The 16500-nt window shown below is 36.9% G+C and overlaps 1 protein-coding gene across 6 annotated transcripts in view; it reads right to left on the bottom strand.

Annotated features, from left to right (window-relative positions):
* The window catches only part of KLHL5 (kelch-like family member 5), a 60274-nt gene that overhangs the window by 19069 nt on the left and 24705 nt on the right, over nt 1–16500 (bottom strand). For 4 of the 6 annotated variants that reach the window (XR_774805.1, XR_774806.1, XM_010574444.1 and 1 more), the window contains exons 2-4: nt 13823–14008; nt 5959–6095; nt 5302–5498 (exon numbers count right to left, since the gene is read on the bottom strand). Coding sequence is in view for 3 of the 6 variants with exons in the window: in XM_010574444.1 (XP_010572746.1) it covers nt 5302–5498; nt 5959–6095; nt 13823–14008 (520 nt within the window). In the remaining 3 variants the exon portion in view is untranslated. The remainder of the gene's footprint in view (nt 1–5301; nt 5499–5958; nt 6096–13822; nt 14009–16500) is intronic. The other 2 variants (XR_774807.1, XM_010574443.1) reach the window with 1 other exon arrangement.

Here is a 16500-nt window from a genome sequence, read left to right as displayed (position 1 = left end):
TGGTATTAATAGTCAGATAGATGTCAGATAGCTGCTACTTTACTTTTAGTCAGCTTTGCTGCATTAAGCGATAAACCAACCTAATGCTTTTGGTGCCAGGGTTTGTTTAGAGTACAACTATTGTAGCTTGACTCCTCTGCATAGTTTCTGGATTCCAAAACAGGCTGGGCACTATGCAGAAACCTATTTAGTCTTGCCAAGGCAGTACTGAGCTATTGTGCTAGGCAGAACTTCGGAAACTTGAAAGGCAGAATTATCTTGGGTTTTCACCAGTGAAAAAAAGTAAATGAGTATTTTCCAAGTTAGTTGATTACTGAGCAGGATATTTTGGACTGCAATTTCAGGTGCAAGAATATAAAATCCTTATTTTAGGCACTAAGACAGTCTTTGGGTCTGGCCCTTTGTGGAGGAAAAAATACTGAAATCTCTCCCCTTTTCATATTCCTCCCTACCAAAAGAACAAACTGTTCTGGCTGTTGGAAGAAAAAAGACAAATTATGCCTCTTTGATTCTTCCTCCCAAATCATAAACTCCATAATGCAATGATTTTTTTGTTACCCAACACCTGCCTTGCAGGACAAAGCAAGTCTAAGTGTCCCACATCTGTTTTTCTGCAAAATTCCTAGCTTCTATGCTTGGCCTCAACCTGTCACTCTGTAGAATCACAGAATGGTTTGGGTTTGAAGGGACCTTAAAGATCACCTAGTTCCAACTCCCCTGCTATGGGCAGGGACACCTTCCACTAGACCAGGTTGCTCAAAGCCCCATCCAAGTTCCTGACCTTGAACACTTCCAGGGATAGGGCATCCACAACTTCTCTGGGCAACCTGTTCCAGCGTCTCATCACCCTCATCACAGAGTATTCCTTCCTTATGTCCAATCTAAATCTACCCTCTTTCAGTTTAAAACTGTTACCCCTTGTCCTATCGCTACAGGCCCTACTACAAAGTCTGTCCCTATCTTTCTTAGGACCCCCCTTTAAGTACTGAAAGGCTGCAATAAGGTCTCCCTGGAGCCTTCTCTTCTCCAGGCTGAACAACCCCAACTCTCTCAGCCTTTCCTCACAGGAGAGGTGTTTCAGCCCTCTGGTCATTTTCATGGCCCTTCTCTGGACCCACTCCAACAGGTCCATGTCTTTCTTATGTTGAGGACCCCAGAGCTGAACACAGTACTCCAGGTGGGGTCTCACCAGAGCAGAGGAGAGGGGCAGAATCACCTCCCTTGACCTGCTGGCCACACTTCTTTTGATGCAGCCCAGGATACAGTTGCCTTTCTGGGCTGCAAACACACATTGCCGGGTCATGTTGAGCTTCTCATCAGCTAACACCCCCAAGTCCTTCTCCTTAATCCACTCATCGCCCAGCCTGTATTTGTGCTTGGGATTGCCCGACCCATGTGCAGGACCTTGCACTTGGCCTTGTTGAACTGCATGAAGTTCACACGGGCCCACCTCTCAAGCCTGTCAAGGTCCCTCTGGATGGCATCCCTTCCCTCCTGCATTGCTGACTGCACCACACAGCTTGGTGTCATCAGCAAACTTACTGAGGTTGCACTCAATCCCACTGTCCCTGTCGCCGACAAAGATGTTAAAAAGTCCCAATACTGACCCCTGAGGAATGCCACTTGTCACTCCACTCAGACATCGAGCCATTGACAGTAACTCTTTTAAGTATCACCATCCAATGCCTTATCCACTGAGTGGTCCATCCATCAAATCCATGTCTCTCCAATTTAGAGACAAGGATGTCATGCGGGACAATGTCCTCTAAGTTTTTCTTCCTATAAACAGCCATTGGCTGTGCTCAGAAATCATGCAAACTCCAAGATTAGCTTTTTTTGGAATCTTGTAGCATTATCACTGCTCGTGTACTTCCAAAGACTTCTGATGAAAATCAAAGTGGCTTTTCACTCTGCTTTAAGCATGGGAAGCTGAGCAACAAAGATTATAAAGTTATCTACACAGGGGTTGACTCAGGCACTATCATGTATAATGTTTAGAATGTCTGCTTTTTCTTTTTTGGTTGCAATTAAGAAAGTTAAAATGTAGCTATTAAAGAAGCTACTGACACCTAAGAACACCTCACTACTCACCATAGATACTTCATGTTCTGGAAATAACACAGGCTAGCTTTTCCTCATCTGAAAGTATTAACTTCCCTTTGGTTTGCTTTTTTTGTGGAAGAGGAGCTATCGGTTTTCATTCAAGGTATGCTATCAACTGTTTCAAACAAACAAGATGACAAAAGGGGTGTTTCTTTTGACTTTGTGAAGACAGCAAGAAAAATGCACAGAAAGCATCTTGTGCAAAAAGGCTTTACGAATTGAACAGATACATTACTAGCCAGCCTAATAAAATTCCTAAATTTATAACTGTATGACCCCATTACTATATATAAACTACAGCAAAACAGGATAACCTTTGTACAAAAGATACCTTTACCCAGACACATCTCATGATTCTGTCAACTGTACTTTAAAACCCTGATGCATAAGAGTCAGAGCTGCTCTTTATGCAGCATTAAATCCACTACTGATCACTTCAGTTTATTTCATGTTTCACTTCATGCATCCTGAGGATTTTTCAAGCTTTAGTTTGCCATGTCAAAAATTGACCTGTTTTGATGATAACCTTAAAAATTATTCTCCTCTGAAAAAACAACTTATCAACTGTCAACACAGTAAGCAATAAAGTAATGCAACACTTAAGTCGTTTTAGCATAACATACACTTACATCTTTAATATGAAGCGCAGCATTCAAATAATTTTTTTTTTTAAATCACACTGTACTATGTGATTAAAATCATGCCATAAAATCATGCTAATGCTTTCCAATGACACTAATGAACATTATTTAGACAGAGCAGGTCTATTAGCAGAGGTAGGCCTATGGGATAACTTACTGATTGGTCCTTCAGTTTAACCAAATGCTCAATTAATCTGAATTTCTAGTCTTCATGTAAAGAACTATTTTAATGTAGCATGTAAGATGATTATCAAATTGTAGCATGTGTCATATAAACCTTTAAAACTAAGAAGTTGTTTTAATTGCAGAAAAACAGCTATATGGCAATCTGTTTTTTTTCTGTCAAAGGAAAACTCATAGAAAGTAATGTATATAAATTAAATTTTAAGTATTTTATACTATTCATTACCTTCTACTTCAAGTGCTTTAAAAGAACCAAAATTACACGGAAAAGCCAGAAGTATATACCATACTCAGTATAATCCTCCATTGTTCTATGCTGCCCACTGCAGCATAAAAATAGTTCATTGTTTTAACAAACAGAATTTCCAGGTACTACAGGTGCGCTTAACCTTTATGCTCTAATACTTCCTAATGGAAAGAGCATCAAGTGGCTAGCACTTACTACTGTTGAACATTTTCCTTTTTCAAACAGCTTTTAAACAAATGAAATTACTTGGGGATTTATTTTAATTGAAGATTCAATTGGACTATACATTTCTATGCAGTTTCCATAGCAACATTCATTTCAAACTAAAGAAGCTGCTTCTCTATTACTCATTATTACTAAAATTCAATTTCATGTCTCTGTTGGAACTAAACAACATTAAAAGAGGCCTTGGGAAGAATCCATCTAGCACAACTAATTAGTTTTGAAAATAGCTTTTTTAAAATCCACCTAATTTAAATTTCATCCATGTCAAAGCCTTAAAAGCAACTTTGCCACTGACGCAAACAATGGCCAAAAGGTATACAACTATTTTCCTGTGGTCTGAACAAAAAAAAAGATAGATGCTGTAAAAGAACGGCTTTTAGAAAGTTCACAGCCCCTTTCCACTGCAAGTCACGAATTGCCAGTCAAAATAGTAAGCCTATAATCCCTAACATTCATCTTTAAAGATGCACTGGTCTAACATTTATTACCATTCTGATCTTGGCTGTCCACTTACAAGGGACATGACAATAGCACAGACCAAAATATACACTTATTCTGAAAAAGAACAAATAGGTCAGAGGAAGGAGGTTCTCTTTTTGTGTACTTTTTGTATCACTGTCTTGCTCAACTTTAATTCTAATACTCCTCAAAGGCATAAGCAACATTTATCTTTACTGTTTCATCTGTCTACCTAATTGCAGTCTCCTTGTTTTTGTTTGAGCAATAATGAAGATCAAGAATAGAAACATGTAAGTTACAATCTGCACACTATTTATTGACCTGTTTTGGTAAATTTCAGCATACATATGATTTTAAATACATCAGAGATCCACTCACTAACAACAGTGTATCATATAAAAAAAAAAAGAGCTATTAAACTTATACATACTAAACTACTTTAAGCCAAGAAGAAATAATTTACAATAAAGTTTTTAAACCAACAAAAACTAAGGCGGCAAGAGGAAAAGCCATGGATTTCTAATACTAATTACAAGACAGAAATGACACCTCTTGGATCTAAGCCAATAGTGTAACAGTAATGCAATGCTATGCCACACAAGCAAATTAAGTACTGTCTTCATTCCCACATCTCTTATGCAGTATCTACACGCCCTCATTCAGGTCCCAAGAGCTTACATAGGCAAAATTTCATCAAGTAGAGAGAAAAATGCCTCACAAAACTGCAAAGAACAGATGAACTGACGCCTCAGAGATAATTCTCCTGCCTCCTGTTGCTGATAACATTACTAAAATATGCTCGTGAGAAGCAAAAGAACATTTTACATTAAAATAAAAGGATGACTATTAAGAAGATGAAGTTTAATTAAGTTGGCAGGTCAGTCTTTCTATAAATTAACTCTCAAAATATCATTGGCAAATTTGTATTTAGTCACATATTGCCTAGCCTAGGATTAAATTGTTTGATACCATCCTGACATCCCATTACTAAGAAATTAAGGATACTGCAGACTCTATATTGATGAATGCCCACATTCATACCGCAAGTATAACTTAGAACCTGGTTACTCCAGCTTACTACAGTTCTACAGTTTCATTTAGTAATGTGTTATTTTGGACTAGGTGATGGCAGCTTGCCGACTGTCAAGTTTGTAGTTTTTGACTTGACAGAAATAAGAACAAGTTTTTGAATGATTTTATTAAATGCATATCACTCAATCCCTTTACTGTTACAGGGAACCATTAATGCTTGCCTATTTCCTTCCAACTCTAAACCAGCAACTTTATAGTTATTTTGTCATTCCTCACTATGGGGACATATGTGCATTCTTGCTTGGAAAGTGATCAAGGCTTTCTGGGGGAAAAACATTAGTATTTCATTCAGGAAAACATTCTGTATTTTCCTTACTAAATAAAGCAAATGATACTTAAATAACAACATACCATAGTGTAATTGTGAGCCACCTTGTGCAAGTCAGTGCAACCCTGCGCATCAGCAAAAGATCGGATTCCAAGGCAATTGGATGGATGAAGCTGCTTCATTAGGAATTTACAGCATGCTTCTACAACCTGAGAGAGCTGAAGAAGGCAAGCTGTAGACAACAGGCATTCAATGTTATCTTCTTTTAATTCAAGGCGACCTAGTAACATTAAAAAGGAGATCACATTAGTTTTCTCTTATCATTTGTTCAATTCCCTAAAACTCAGAGGCAACAGAATTATTTACAGATTATATGACAATATAAGGCTTAGCAAACATCACGCCCAGCAACAGATAACCAGCTTTTCAAAATTAGTACCTATAATGATGTAAGGAAAGGGAATCCTAATAAGATTCCTTTTTTTGTCAGTCATGATACATTTAAAATATTCAAAATCATTAACATGGTTTGTTAACTAACTGAGTATGGTATTATCAGAGAAACTACATCCTATCAGGTCGCCTCAGGTAATGGCAATGATGATTTCTTCTTATTTATTTATGAGGAATTAAACAGTGTGAATAATAATTTCTAAAGAGCATTTGAAATCTAGTAATGGAATATAATGCTCAAAGGAGGACAATTCTTCAGATGAAATTCCCATTTTCATTCCAATTACCTGTATATGCATACTGAACCAGAGCCCACAATGCATTCGGCTCCACACCTTCCATCTTGATTTCTTCCTGTCTTGCTTCCCTTACGTCATTAGTGAACATTGCCGCAAAGTAGTCCGAAACAGAGGAGAGAACCAATCTGAGTATATTGTGCAAGAGAAAAGGAGACACAAAGAGGAAAAGAAAAAAAATTAGTCAACCTGATGTTTGTTAATTTATGATTCATTACTTTGCCCTTTGAAGAAACACTGTACTGAGAAAAACATTTTAAAATTGACAAACTGCTCCATGCTCTAGTTCCCCTCTATGAATAATGAAGTACTGTTACTGAATCTACATTTGCTGCTGAAGTAAATTAATTACCCTTTCAAAGCTCAATGACTTTTAATAGCCAACACAGAAACAACCCACAAAAAATACATAAATTGGAAATGGAATATAAAAATACATTATGGAAATTAAAAAAAAAAAAAAGAATTGATTTCCATTTATATTATGTCAGTTACTTTTTTAAACATGAAAGAATGACTTACTAGTCCTTTTCAAAGTGCTTTAAAATGCTTTTAACTCTTGGTGCACACATAAGCATTCATTTACTAATACTGATAACAGAACTGGGCACGGTAAACATGGAGATGGTACAGACAGAGTAATCTCTTTTGTGGGTATGTATTTAGCCTTCTGTTAACAATTCTGAGTATTTTAAGATGCTGAGTAAGTAAACATGTTAGTGCACAGCAGACGTTTCTTTGGATTACTGAGAGTGAAACACTGAGTACATGTAACAATGCCACTCCACAAAGTGTGCAAGAATTTTGATGTCTCAGTATGTGTTCACAGGACTAAGGTGAAAGAGAAAGGAAACCATGTGGAGTAGGAACCTTCAGCCCATAGTTCTGTTGTATGAAACCTACCATAACTATTCATGAGGTCTGCTGGCCTCTTCCCTAAGAGACCTCCAGGAACAGCCTTGTGGTTTGGATCAATTTTTGTGCTGCAGCAGTTCACTGTTGCCTTGCTTACAGGGAATTCAAATATAAATACACTTGCATATGTACTGAGCTATACAAACTGCAAGCCCAAGAATCAAGCCTACTGCAAATACACTACACAGTCCATCTGCACACATTCAATGAATCTAACACTTCACGAAACATCAGTTTATTCTGTGCTGACTCATTATATTGGCTTCATTAAGATGACAGAGGTCAGGAACCACAAAACAAGAGTAAAATGAATTGAAAATGTGAGCACCAGTGCTTAGGAGTAAGCCTAAACATACGTTAATGGTGAGGATTTGCAGGTACATACACAAAGTCATGAACTACAAAGAACTGTCTCTTAGTTAATTAACTGCAAAGTAATAAACTGTTGACTAATTTCAACTACTTTTTTCTTGCCAATTTTCTGACCATTGACCATTTGGTCAGGCCTACAATAAAGTAACCCTTTTTTTCTGGTTGCTGAGGCAACAGAGTTGGGTTAAGAGCATACAGGGAAAAGATTAATTTTATTTTAACATCTTGTATGATGGAAGTTTTGTAATAAGAAATAAAGTTCCGTTCTTTTAAGGAACATACTGTTCTTGAAGTAAGAGATTAATTCTGTGGCTGACTTGCTGAGAAAAATCAGAACATTCTGCCAAGATAGCGCCCAGGCATCGCTTCTAGACTTTTTAACCTCAGGTTTAATGACACCTGCATTTGAATGAAAATACTGTCTCCTACAGATCTATAGAAGTTTAGTGAAATTAGAGAGTACCTTCATGTAAAGCATCAAGGGAGAGTTTCTGCAACTGCTTTTGATGCTAGAATGAGATGACAAGATCAGATTTGTACGTACAAAATAGGAGTTCTCATTGGAAGGGACACATTTGAAAAAACCAAGTAGCTCTGCAGGTCCAGTACAGAATGAAAAAAGAAAAGCAAAACAAACAAAATATTCACCTCAGGCAATACTGACTTGAACTTCTACACAAGGAACAGAGCTTGAAAAAGAGAGGTCTCTGTGAGGGGAAACAACCTAAAACCTATTCTTAACACAGTTTTGGGATTGGTTCTCCCAACAGTGCAGCTGGTATAGTTAGAAAATGGCTGGACTGTACATATCGTAGCAACAACTGTTGAAGAAATGCCAAATAACAGCCTGAGGCTCCAGACAAACACCTTCTACCAGCTGTTTGATATCAGCAAATTTCTCCCTGTAATTTCCAGTCTCAAAGTCCTCTTAAAGATATTATTAGAAATTCAAAATGCAATCCATTTACTATTTTTGCAAACTTTTGTTCGGATTCATGAGAATTCACAGTGTTAAGTGCTTTCCAGAGAGTGACTTGCCTATGCTGAAACAGGATGTGCAGCCCAGGAGTAGATTAATACAAGTAATATGCCAAAGCATAAATTATACTGGTAAAAATTTTGTAATAATTTTAGGCAAGAAGCATGTTCACAATGAAAAGCCTTAGAACAGGTATCCACCCTTTTCTCTTAATTCAACTAATTTAGAAAAAAAGTTCTTTCAAAGAAAGGAGATTAAAAGATACAGTGACAATGCATCAAGGTAGCACAATGGAAAACAAATGCACAGTTTCAGCTAACTAGCATTTTGTTGTCCTATGTTTTTCCCACTAGTCAATAAAATCAATTACTACTTTACTCATGCCATTTGACACCCACTTGTTCATTGATCTTTTAATCTCATAGCTAGTAACTGATTTTCCTTTCAACCTTTTTTTGGACTGTCTGAAATTAAACTGCATTCCTCCATACAGATTATACAATATGAAGCAGCTAATACCTTCATATAACTGAAGAATCCACAGAAGACTTTCCCCATCCATATTTGACATTTTTCCAAAAAAGCTCTAAAAGAGCTACGTGACAAGGATAATTTTTCAAAAGAAAATCTGTGCAGTGACTATAAAAACTACACTTATATTCACGATCTCCTTGTTAAATAGAGCCATCATGGCTCTGTTAGTACTTAACATAGAGAATCTCTTTGTGTTGTTTATTAATCATTAAAATTAACATATTCATCCATACCAAGAGCTCACTGGGAGCTACTGTTGGTACAAAATACTGCCTTTCCTCAGTTTAGAAACTGAAGAAAGCTATGGGTTTTGTATTCTGAGTTTGCAGTCTTTTTTTTTCCCCTACGAGTAATACTTCTTTCATAACTGGCTCAACTAAAATGCTTACGAATGCAGTATATATTGACATTAGAGAGGCCTCTTAAAAAAAAAATCAACAAAAAACCTTAATACAGTTGGCATTGTATTGTTTGACATATTTACTCTCTTACCTGATAACCAGCTACTGCCAAAAACTCAATTCTGCATAGATAAGACTACAAGAATTTGGCTACTAAATAATATGCAGTAGGTTGGCTGCTCTTTTTCAGTTCACAGGAAAAGGAACACATGAATACCAGAATTTTTCATCTGGGAGATCATAAGATGTCTGAACAATTAATCTCTCTGGAAAAACACTCAACAGCTATGGGCTAAATCCTGACAAAATCTGGGTGTTTCAGTACATCTCCCTGTTCTTGCAGGAGGCTCCAATGCTACTGATGTCTTTAATGTCTGTGGTTTGTACTGATCCAAAAATAGAAAGATACACCATGACGGCTTAACTTACTTTGAAGAGTTTTCTACTGAGAGCCAGTAAAACATGTGTAAGCAGGGTGGCACACCTAAATTAAATTGTACTTGTTGGAATTGCCACAAGCTGCATCATCTAGACAGTTTTCTAGGTCTTCAAAGCATTTATTACATAAAATGATGATAGCTGTCAAACCTAGCAATTTACAGATTTAGTATCTCCCAACCTGATTCACCTGACAGAATGAAGTGAAGCTTCTTAACATCTTAAAGATGAAAGGGACACTTCCTAGGAAACTCCTTGTTTGTGGCTCTGTAACAGCTGAAAATAGTCCTAGGGAACTCATTAATAGTATTCACTGAAGTTGTAAGGTGATACTGAATAGTTCATGCATCTTAGTACGAAGCACCTCATACACTGGTGGCTTGAGCTCATTTCCATTCCTGACAACAAAACATGTCAGTAATAAAAAGAATATATGAAAGTAGTACTACCCCACAGTATTAATATATCTGTATTTATTTAAATTAATTTTTTAAAAGCAAGCTATACCTAAAAATACATGCAGTATGTTTATGTTAAAATGATTTCCAGTTATAGCTCTCTTCCAGGGAAATCAAACCTTTCAAAATTTGTTTGCTGCTTCTGACACTGAAACGATGATTACAATAAACCATTTAGTAAAATTTTTCAAAACAATCACACTGTTAGTAGCAATAGTACCTTTTTAACAAAGCTATCACAGAACTGCTTTTTTTATTCACTTTGACTTTTTAGAAAGACACTTTGTGCTAAAATTTTTATAAACACATAGCTAAAAAAAAAAAAAAAAAAGGCCCCAGGGAAGGATTTACAAACTAAGGTAATGCAGACTGTGAAAGAAAGGAAGTATTATTAAGCTATATGGAAAAGAAGTACAAAGATAAATAAGCCTCAAGATAAAAAAATGTCTGCAAACCAGGATTTGTGCTCTTCCAAACAAACTTCCTAACCCCTAGAGTACATAAGCTTCCATTTGCCTTCTTTCCTTCAGTTCCATGTCTTCTGTATTTCCATCTTTCAGTGTCAGCAGGAAGAAAGAAAATGGCTCTGCACAGATTTTCAGATTGCTGGTTAAAGGACACAGAACAGGCTTTAAATCCCCTCTGGCCAGGAATTTATGCAGACCTCCCTTTTCTTATGTGAATGTTCTGATCAGCAGGTTAGTACAAAACAAAACAAACTTTTATTATGGATATAGCAGTTAGCTGAATGTAATAAATAGGAACATAATAAATGACTTAAGACATCTGAAATTGCAGTGGACACAGAAAAAGCACCCAATATGAAAAACTTAATTAAATTAAAAGTCTGGCAAAATTTCTTTATGGAACTACAGGCTAAGGGAGTGGGAATATAATGCATTTTTTTCCCTTGTGGAGAACTCTCCCCTTTCCTACTTGCTTCTTGATCTCCCAAATAAGTTCCTAGCTATAATTTCAGCACAGAATGAGAAGATAAGTAGTCTTAGAATAATAGAGAATGTCATATTCAGAAAAATCATGACTACATGTGATACTCTTATTTGTAGTAGACTCATAGCCTGAATTCTTTGAATAGATACAAACTAAAACCCTTCAGAATTTTACAGTAATATATTACCTGTGTTTACTACTATTGCAGGCACCAAACTCACTGCTCTTTTCTCTAAAAACATACATCATACACCTCAGAACATTTAAGTATCATCACAAGAAGAAACTGAGAATTAAGAAAAAAATACAGGAACCTTTAAAAATATCATGTTCAAACCAGAAAATCTGAAAACTCCTCTCTATATAGGAGCATGATTGACAATAATTATGAAAAATGTTCTTTCTTACCAATTTTATGTGACCACATATTAAGAAAAATCCTTATATCTTTAAGAAAAAAAAAGGGAAAAAAAAGCTGTCCAGTGCAAGTGAACTTTCTATTTTCTTACACATCTTAGAATGCCAAGCCATTAACCTAATATCTATTTAATACATCTTTTGTTGCTTAATATGTCTTAAGATAAAATAATCACTAGTGTTCTGAAATAGACACTGACTGCTCCAGCTGGCAGTCAATACTAAAAGTCAGAACTTAGATGCAGGCAGTAAAAAATCCTACAATTTTTTTTTCTTATAATATAGGCTACTACAAGTACATAAAGCCAGTCTTCTTACTGAATTTCTATAAAACCCTGAACCAAATTTAAGATTTCCATCTTTATCTTTCCCACTATGGAAAAGTTCGATTTTCAGTGAGGTACTTTGGACATACTGAGATGAAGACTGTAGTTATTGCTACGTTTCTCTGTGAAAACAAAACAGTAAGAGAAAGAACTACTGTGCAAAAGGCAAAGCTTCCTTCTAAGTTGCTCCAATATTATAAAGTGAACTCAGGATAATCATAAGCCTCCCACCTCCTGCTACAAGCACAAGGTGTGCTTCTTTGGCCTTAACTTTCATGCATGTTTAAAACACAATATACTAACTACAGCAAGATGTTTCTCCTCCTAAGAAGAGAATACCAGAGCAAATAACAGGTGGTAGCATATGCCTAATGCACTACAGAAATAGATTCAGTAACAGAAACTGGAGGAGCAAAGTCAGTCTCTAAATAAATGAAGAAACAGGTATGAACCACATTAAAGAACTTCTTAGCATGTTGTCTTTCTGTTTACTTCGTTGCAAAAAAAAAAAAAAAAAAAATCTTCCAATCCTTACAAGATTCACAGCTGTCCTCTGCACCCTTTCTACACTTTTAAACTATTACATAAACCATACTCCAGGACTGTATACTGCAAAGGTGCCACCTTGGCGACATAAGAAAGTAAAATTACTTCCTTATTATAATTACTATTTTTCCTGTTTGCAGCACCCTAAAGCTCTTGGACTTCTAAATTACTTCAGCAGGTGCAAATCCACTAGGGGTGTGTGCATTCCCTGTTTTCATCTGATTCAGTCTTTCCACAGGGACAACACAGTTTTGCGACTAATTTGAACAAACTGAAGACCAATCTTAAGCAACTCTGTAGCCACAGGGAAAGCCAAATCATCTTGCTCACCCTATTGTCTCTCCAAAAAAGATTCATCATCATCATCCACAGCTATGTGGCTATAAGTGTTTACAAATGAATTCAGGTCAGGGGTTGGGTGGAGAACAGGACCACCCATTTTAGCAGTAACTGCACTAAGATTTGCTTAAATCAACTTGGAAAAATCAGGGATAGTCTTGACTGTTTAAATATGAAGTTTCTTAAAATGAAGTCTCTAAGAGCAATAGCAAGTTATGGTATAACTGCCTCCCTGCTCCTCAAATCAGTCCCCATCCTCATGCTATCACTGCCTCAGTTGTGTCAGCACAACGGTGTGGATGGTATCTGAATAAAAGCAGAGATCTGGCTTTTTAAGAAAAATACCAAACCCAAACCAGCAACCTCTTCCCATCTTTTTATTACTATTACAGTATTAAGCTGTAGTTTCACTGTGGGGGTAGGAATGAGCAATGGAAAATAGGAATGCTTTAGGCTGCTCTTTCTGTTGTAGACCTAATCTTATGAAACCACAGCTTAATTATACCTAGGTTCCTATTCGAACTATTAATACTGTGCACTAAATACTGTAACATCCTTCAGTTATTCATACTTTTATTTCACAATATTTGGTATTTTCCTAGCTTTTAAGTGGCATGCTATATGATTTGTTAATTACACAGATTACAATTAGGGTAATGTTTGATCTATTTTAGCCCTCTAACACTTACTGTCAGTGTTTAGTAGTCTACTATCAAAGGACTCTTCTTACTATGGGAGCAAAAAAACGTTATGCAGACGGAAGACTATCCTTACTGCTAATTATGACTCCAACAACTTAATTGTTAGTACAAAGAAGAAATCAAATCTAAGAAAATTTTTTTACGTCATTCTGTGGTACAGAAACCACTACTACTTATAATATTCTGAGGGTGCATTTGGGACTTTTGGGGCTTTTATTTTGTTATGCAAGTATCTTACTATATACTTAAAGACAAAAAGTAGAACGTGAAAACATCACAATTATTTTTGATGCTGTATCGCACACAACAGACAGAAATTACCTTTTAGTTTCCAAATAAATGTTAAAAAACATAAGCATGTTTAAAGTATTCTAAATTGTTAAAGATGTTCTGACTTTTTTTAAACAAAACACAGGACACACTTTGAAGGTGCATTTGTAAACAAATGCGAAGTTACTTCAAATTATAATAAACTTACCTGTGAGCTGGAATTCTACGATCACCAGCAACTAACACCACATCACATAGCTGTTTGTGTCTAAGATAATTCTCCATCTTTTTAAAAGTTTGTTCAGCGTGGTTGAGAGCCTGAAAAAATTCATCTGAGGTACAGGGCTCCATAGTTTGACAAGGTGATAAGGTATGACTGCTGTTGGAAGTTCTGCTGAAGACAATAACAGAAATCTTAGTTCACACAATATTGAGGTACAACAATTCTATCTACAGATGATAAAAAAAAAATCACATGTGATTTTAAACTTGACAGACATGATTTAATATATATTCCCTTGCTATTTTATTTCTCTTCATATTAATACTTCCTCTCTTCCTCCAAACCTAATCTAAATCCTTGTGAAAAAGGTAGGATCATTTAATGTTGTACTCTTCAACTAGCAGACAGACAAAGATCAGTTCAGTAATCATATCTATAGTGTTGTCAGATGGTTAAGGAAGAACAGACATCTACCAAGACCCTGCAAACTGAAAAAGCAATGGAAGGATGCAATAAGGAATCAAGCCTCTCCCTGCCACATATGTTAAAGTTTTACTTCACATGTATGTTAAAGTCTTGCTTCACACTTAGCTTAAGGTGGCTAGAACAAAACTCAGCATATATGGAGACAGTAGAAGAGTGTGGGCATGCAGGAGAAAAAACCATCAAGAAACACATCAATGTACCACCACTCCTACTGCATGAAGCCTTATGTGTTTGAAATGAGATCTAGCACAGTAGAAGCCAACACAGGGGAAAAGCAAAGGTGGACGGAGAGAAAAATTATTCCTGTCTGTACGCACAGCAGCTTGGGAGAAAAGAGGAACAGAGAAAACTTAAAAGGAATGCATGGGCCTAAGACAAAGGAGATGAATCCTAATTATGTACACTGAGGGAAGCACCTTTTCTTGCTCACAGTTCTTTGACTACTACTTACTTTTCCACAATGCAGACAACTTATAAAATACTCTGGACCTACCATAATATTTGGAAGGACACAGATTCACAAGATCTGCATCCAGACCCCTGCTTTCACAAAGATGTCATGAATTCAGGCAGCATGCTCAGGGCTAAATCCACCAAGAGACTTAGCTCAGTCCTTAGCCTAGAATAGTCATTTCAAGACAGAGTTCCTCAAAATCAAAGTCTAAATTTTCAGCAGAAAATGTTCTGTAAAGGTTTTATTTTTTTGTTTAGGGTTTTCTTTTGTTTATGTTTTTTTGCATGTGCCCAGAGAGCTTAAAAAGGCCAAACAATTTGGCACTTAATTAAAACCTAAATCTAGTAATGGATCAGAAATGAGGTACCTGCCTACCTACTTCCTTTGGAGGACTTTATCTTAAATGTGCTCTCTGAAGCTGTGGTTAGGCATTTATTTAAGCTGGGTCAACTTCTCACCCCCCATGAGTCACTTGTTCTGCTCCATCACTGGCCCTCTGACAAGCTGGAACAAGCATTCTTTGTGGCAATTGTGGAAACTGAATCAAGGAACTGGTATGTGAAAATGTAACCATAAAAAAACCCCATTATGTTGGCAAAACTGGGTGGCATTGTCACAGTGAATGAGCAAGAAGTACTCAGGGAAAGCAAGTCTTCCACCAGCAACCCTGCAAAAGAAACAGAAGTGGAAAGAACAGGGTGCTGGTCAACAAGAAATGCTTAGGAAATTCTTGTTCCCTATCACAATTTATCACATCCTCAACTGTGTTGATACAGGTTGGGGTTTTTTTTTTTGGTTGAACCATATTTTAACCCAGATTCCTCAAATTAACCCCATTAATAATGATAAAAAAAACCTTTCTAAGCCAGCACCTTGCTGGACCACACTCTCAGTAGAGTTATTGCTAGCCCCAAGACTGCACATGGGTACATTCTGCACAGAACTCAGTGGCAGTCACCACTCTTGTTCACTAAGGAAAAATAACTGTAGTGGTGTCTGTTTTCCACTACCCGCGATAAAGCACTTATTCAGGACACAGCAGAGATGAGCTTAGTTCTTCCCCTCACCTGAAGAAGTTCAGCCCTATTCCTGTCCTCTAGTCAGTAGCTTACAAACCATTTTCCATAAGGAAGAAAAAGGAGAAGGAAAGAAAGATTAAGCTTCAGTGGTCCTTAAAGAGAACATGAAAGAGACAGTCTAACAGCTGAGGCACTTGCAAAAAAGGAAAGATACAGCTTCAAGGGCTATTTATGCCTAATACCCAATAACTGGTTATTAAAAATTCAAATCTCTTTCCTTCCCCAAACTATTTTACTAATCCGTTTCCCAGTTCGGTTTGCTACAGCCATGACAGCTTGGGAGAACACACAAGCAAGGGAAGGACAGAGAAAGGGAAGGACCTGCTTTTCTCTCTGCCAGCAGTAGCACTGAAATGCCTTCCAAAATTCTTGGCCTACATCCCTTCCACCTAGAAAGAAGAAACCTAGGTATCCAACACTGACCTGTGAATCCCACGCTCAGAGCAAACACCCAGCTGCGAGGTCCTGCAGCTCTGAGTATCAAGGCAGCTCTGCTCCTTTGGATTTGGCGCTCGACTCAAATTTATCTTTTAGTATGAATTTCCCCTCTCATAGGCTAGAGGTATTGCTACTTCTGCACACCTACTAAGAAAATTACATTAAAGACTGAGACTGTCAGGGCATGAGGTAAATGTATCAAAGAA

Source organism: Haliaeetus leucocephalus, unplaced genomic scaffold (genome assembly GCF_000737465.1).
Source record: "Haliaeetus leucocephalus isolate CR32 unplaced genomic scaffold, Haliaeetus_leucocephalus-4.0 Scaffold439, whole genome shotgun sequence".
NCBI lineage: Eukaryota > Metazoa > Chordata > Aves > Accipitriformes > Accipitridae > Haliaeetus > Haliaeetus leucocephalus.
Note: the sequence above shows the minus strand (reverse complement) of the source record. Positions and strands in the feature narration are given on the sequence as shown.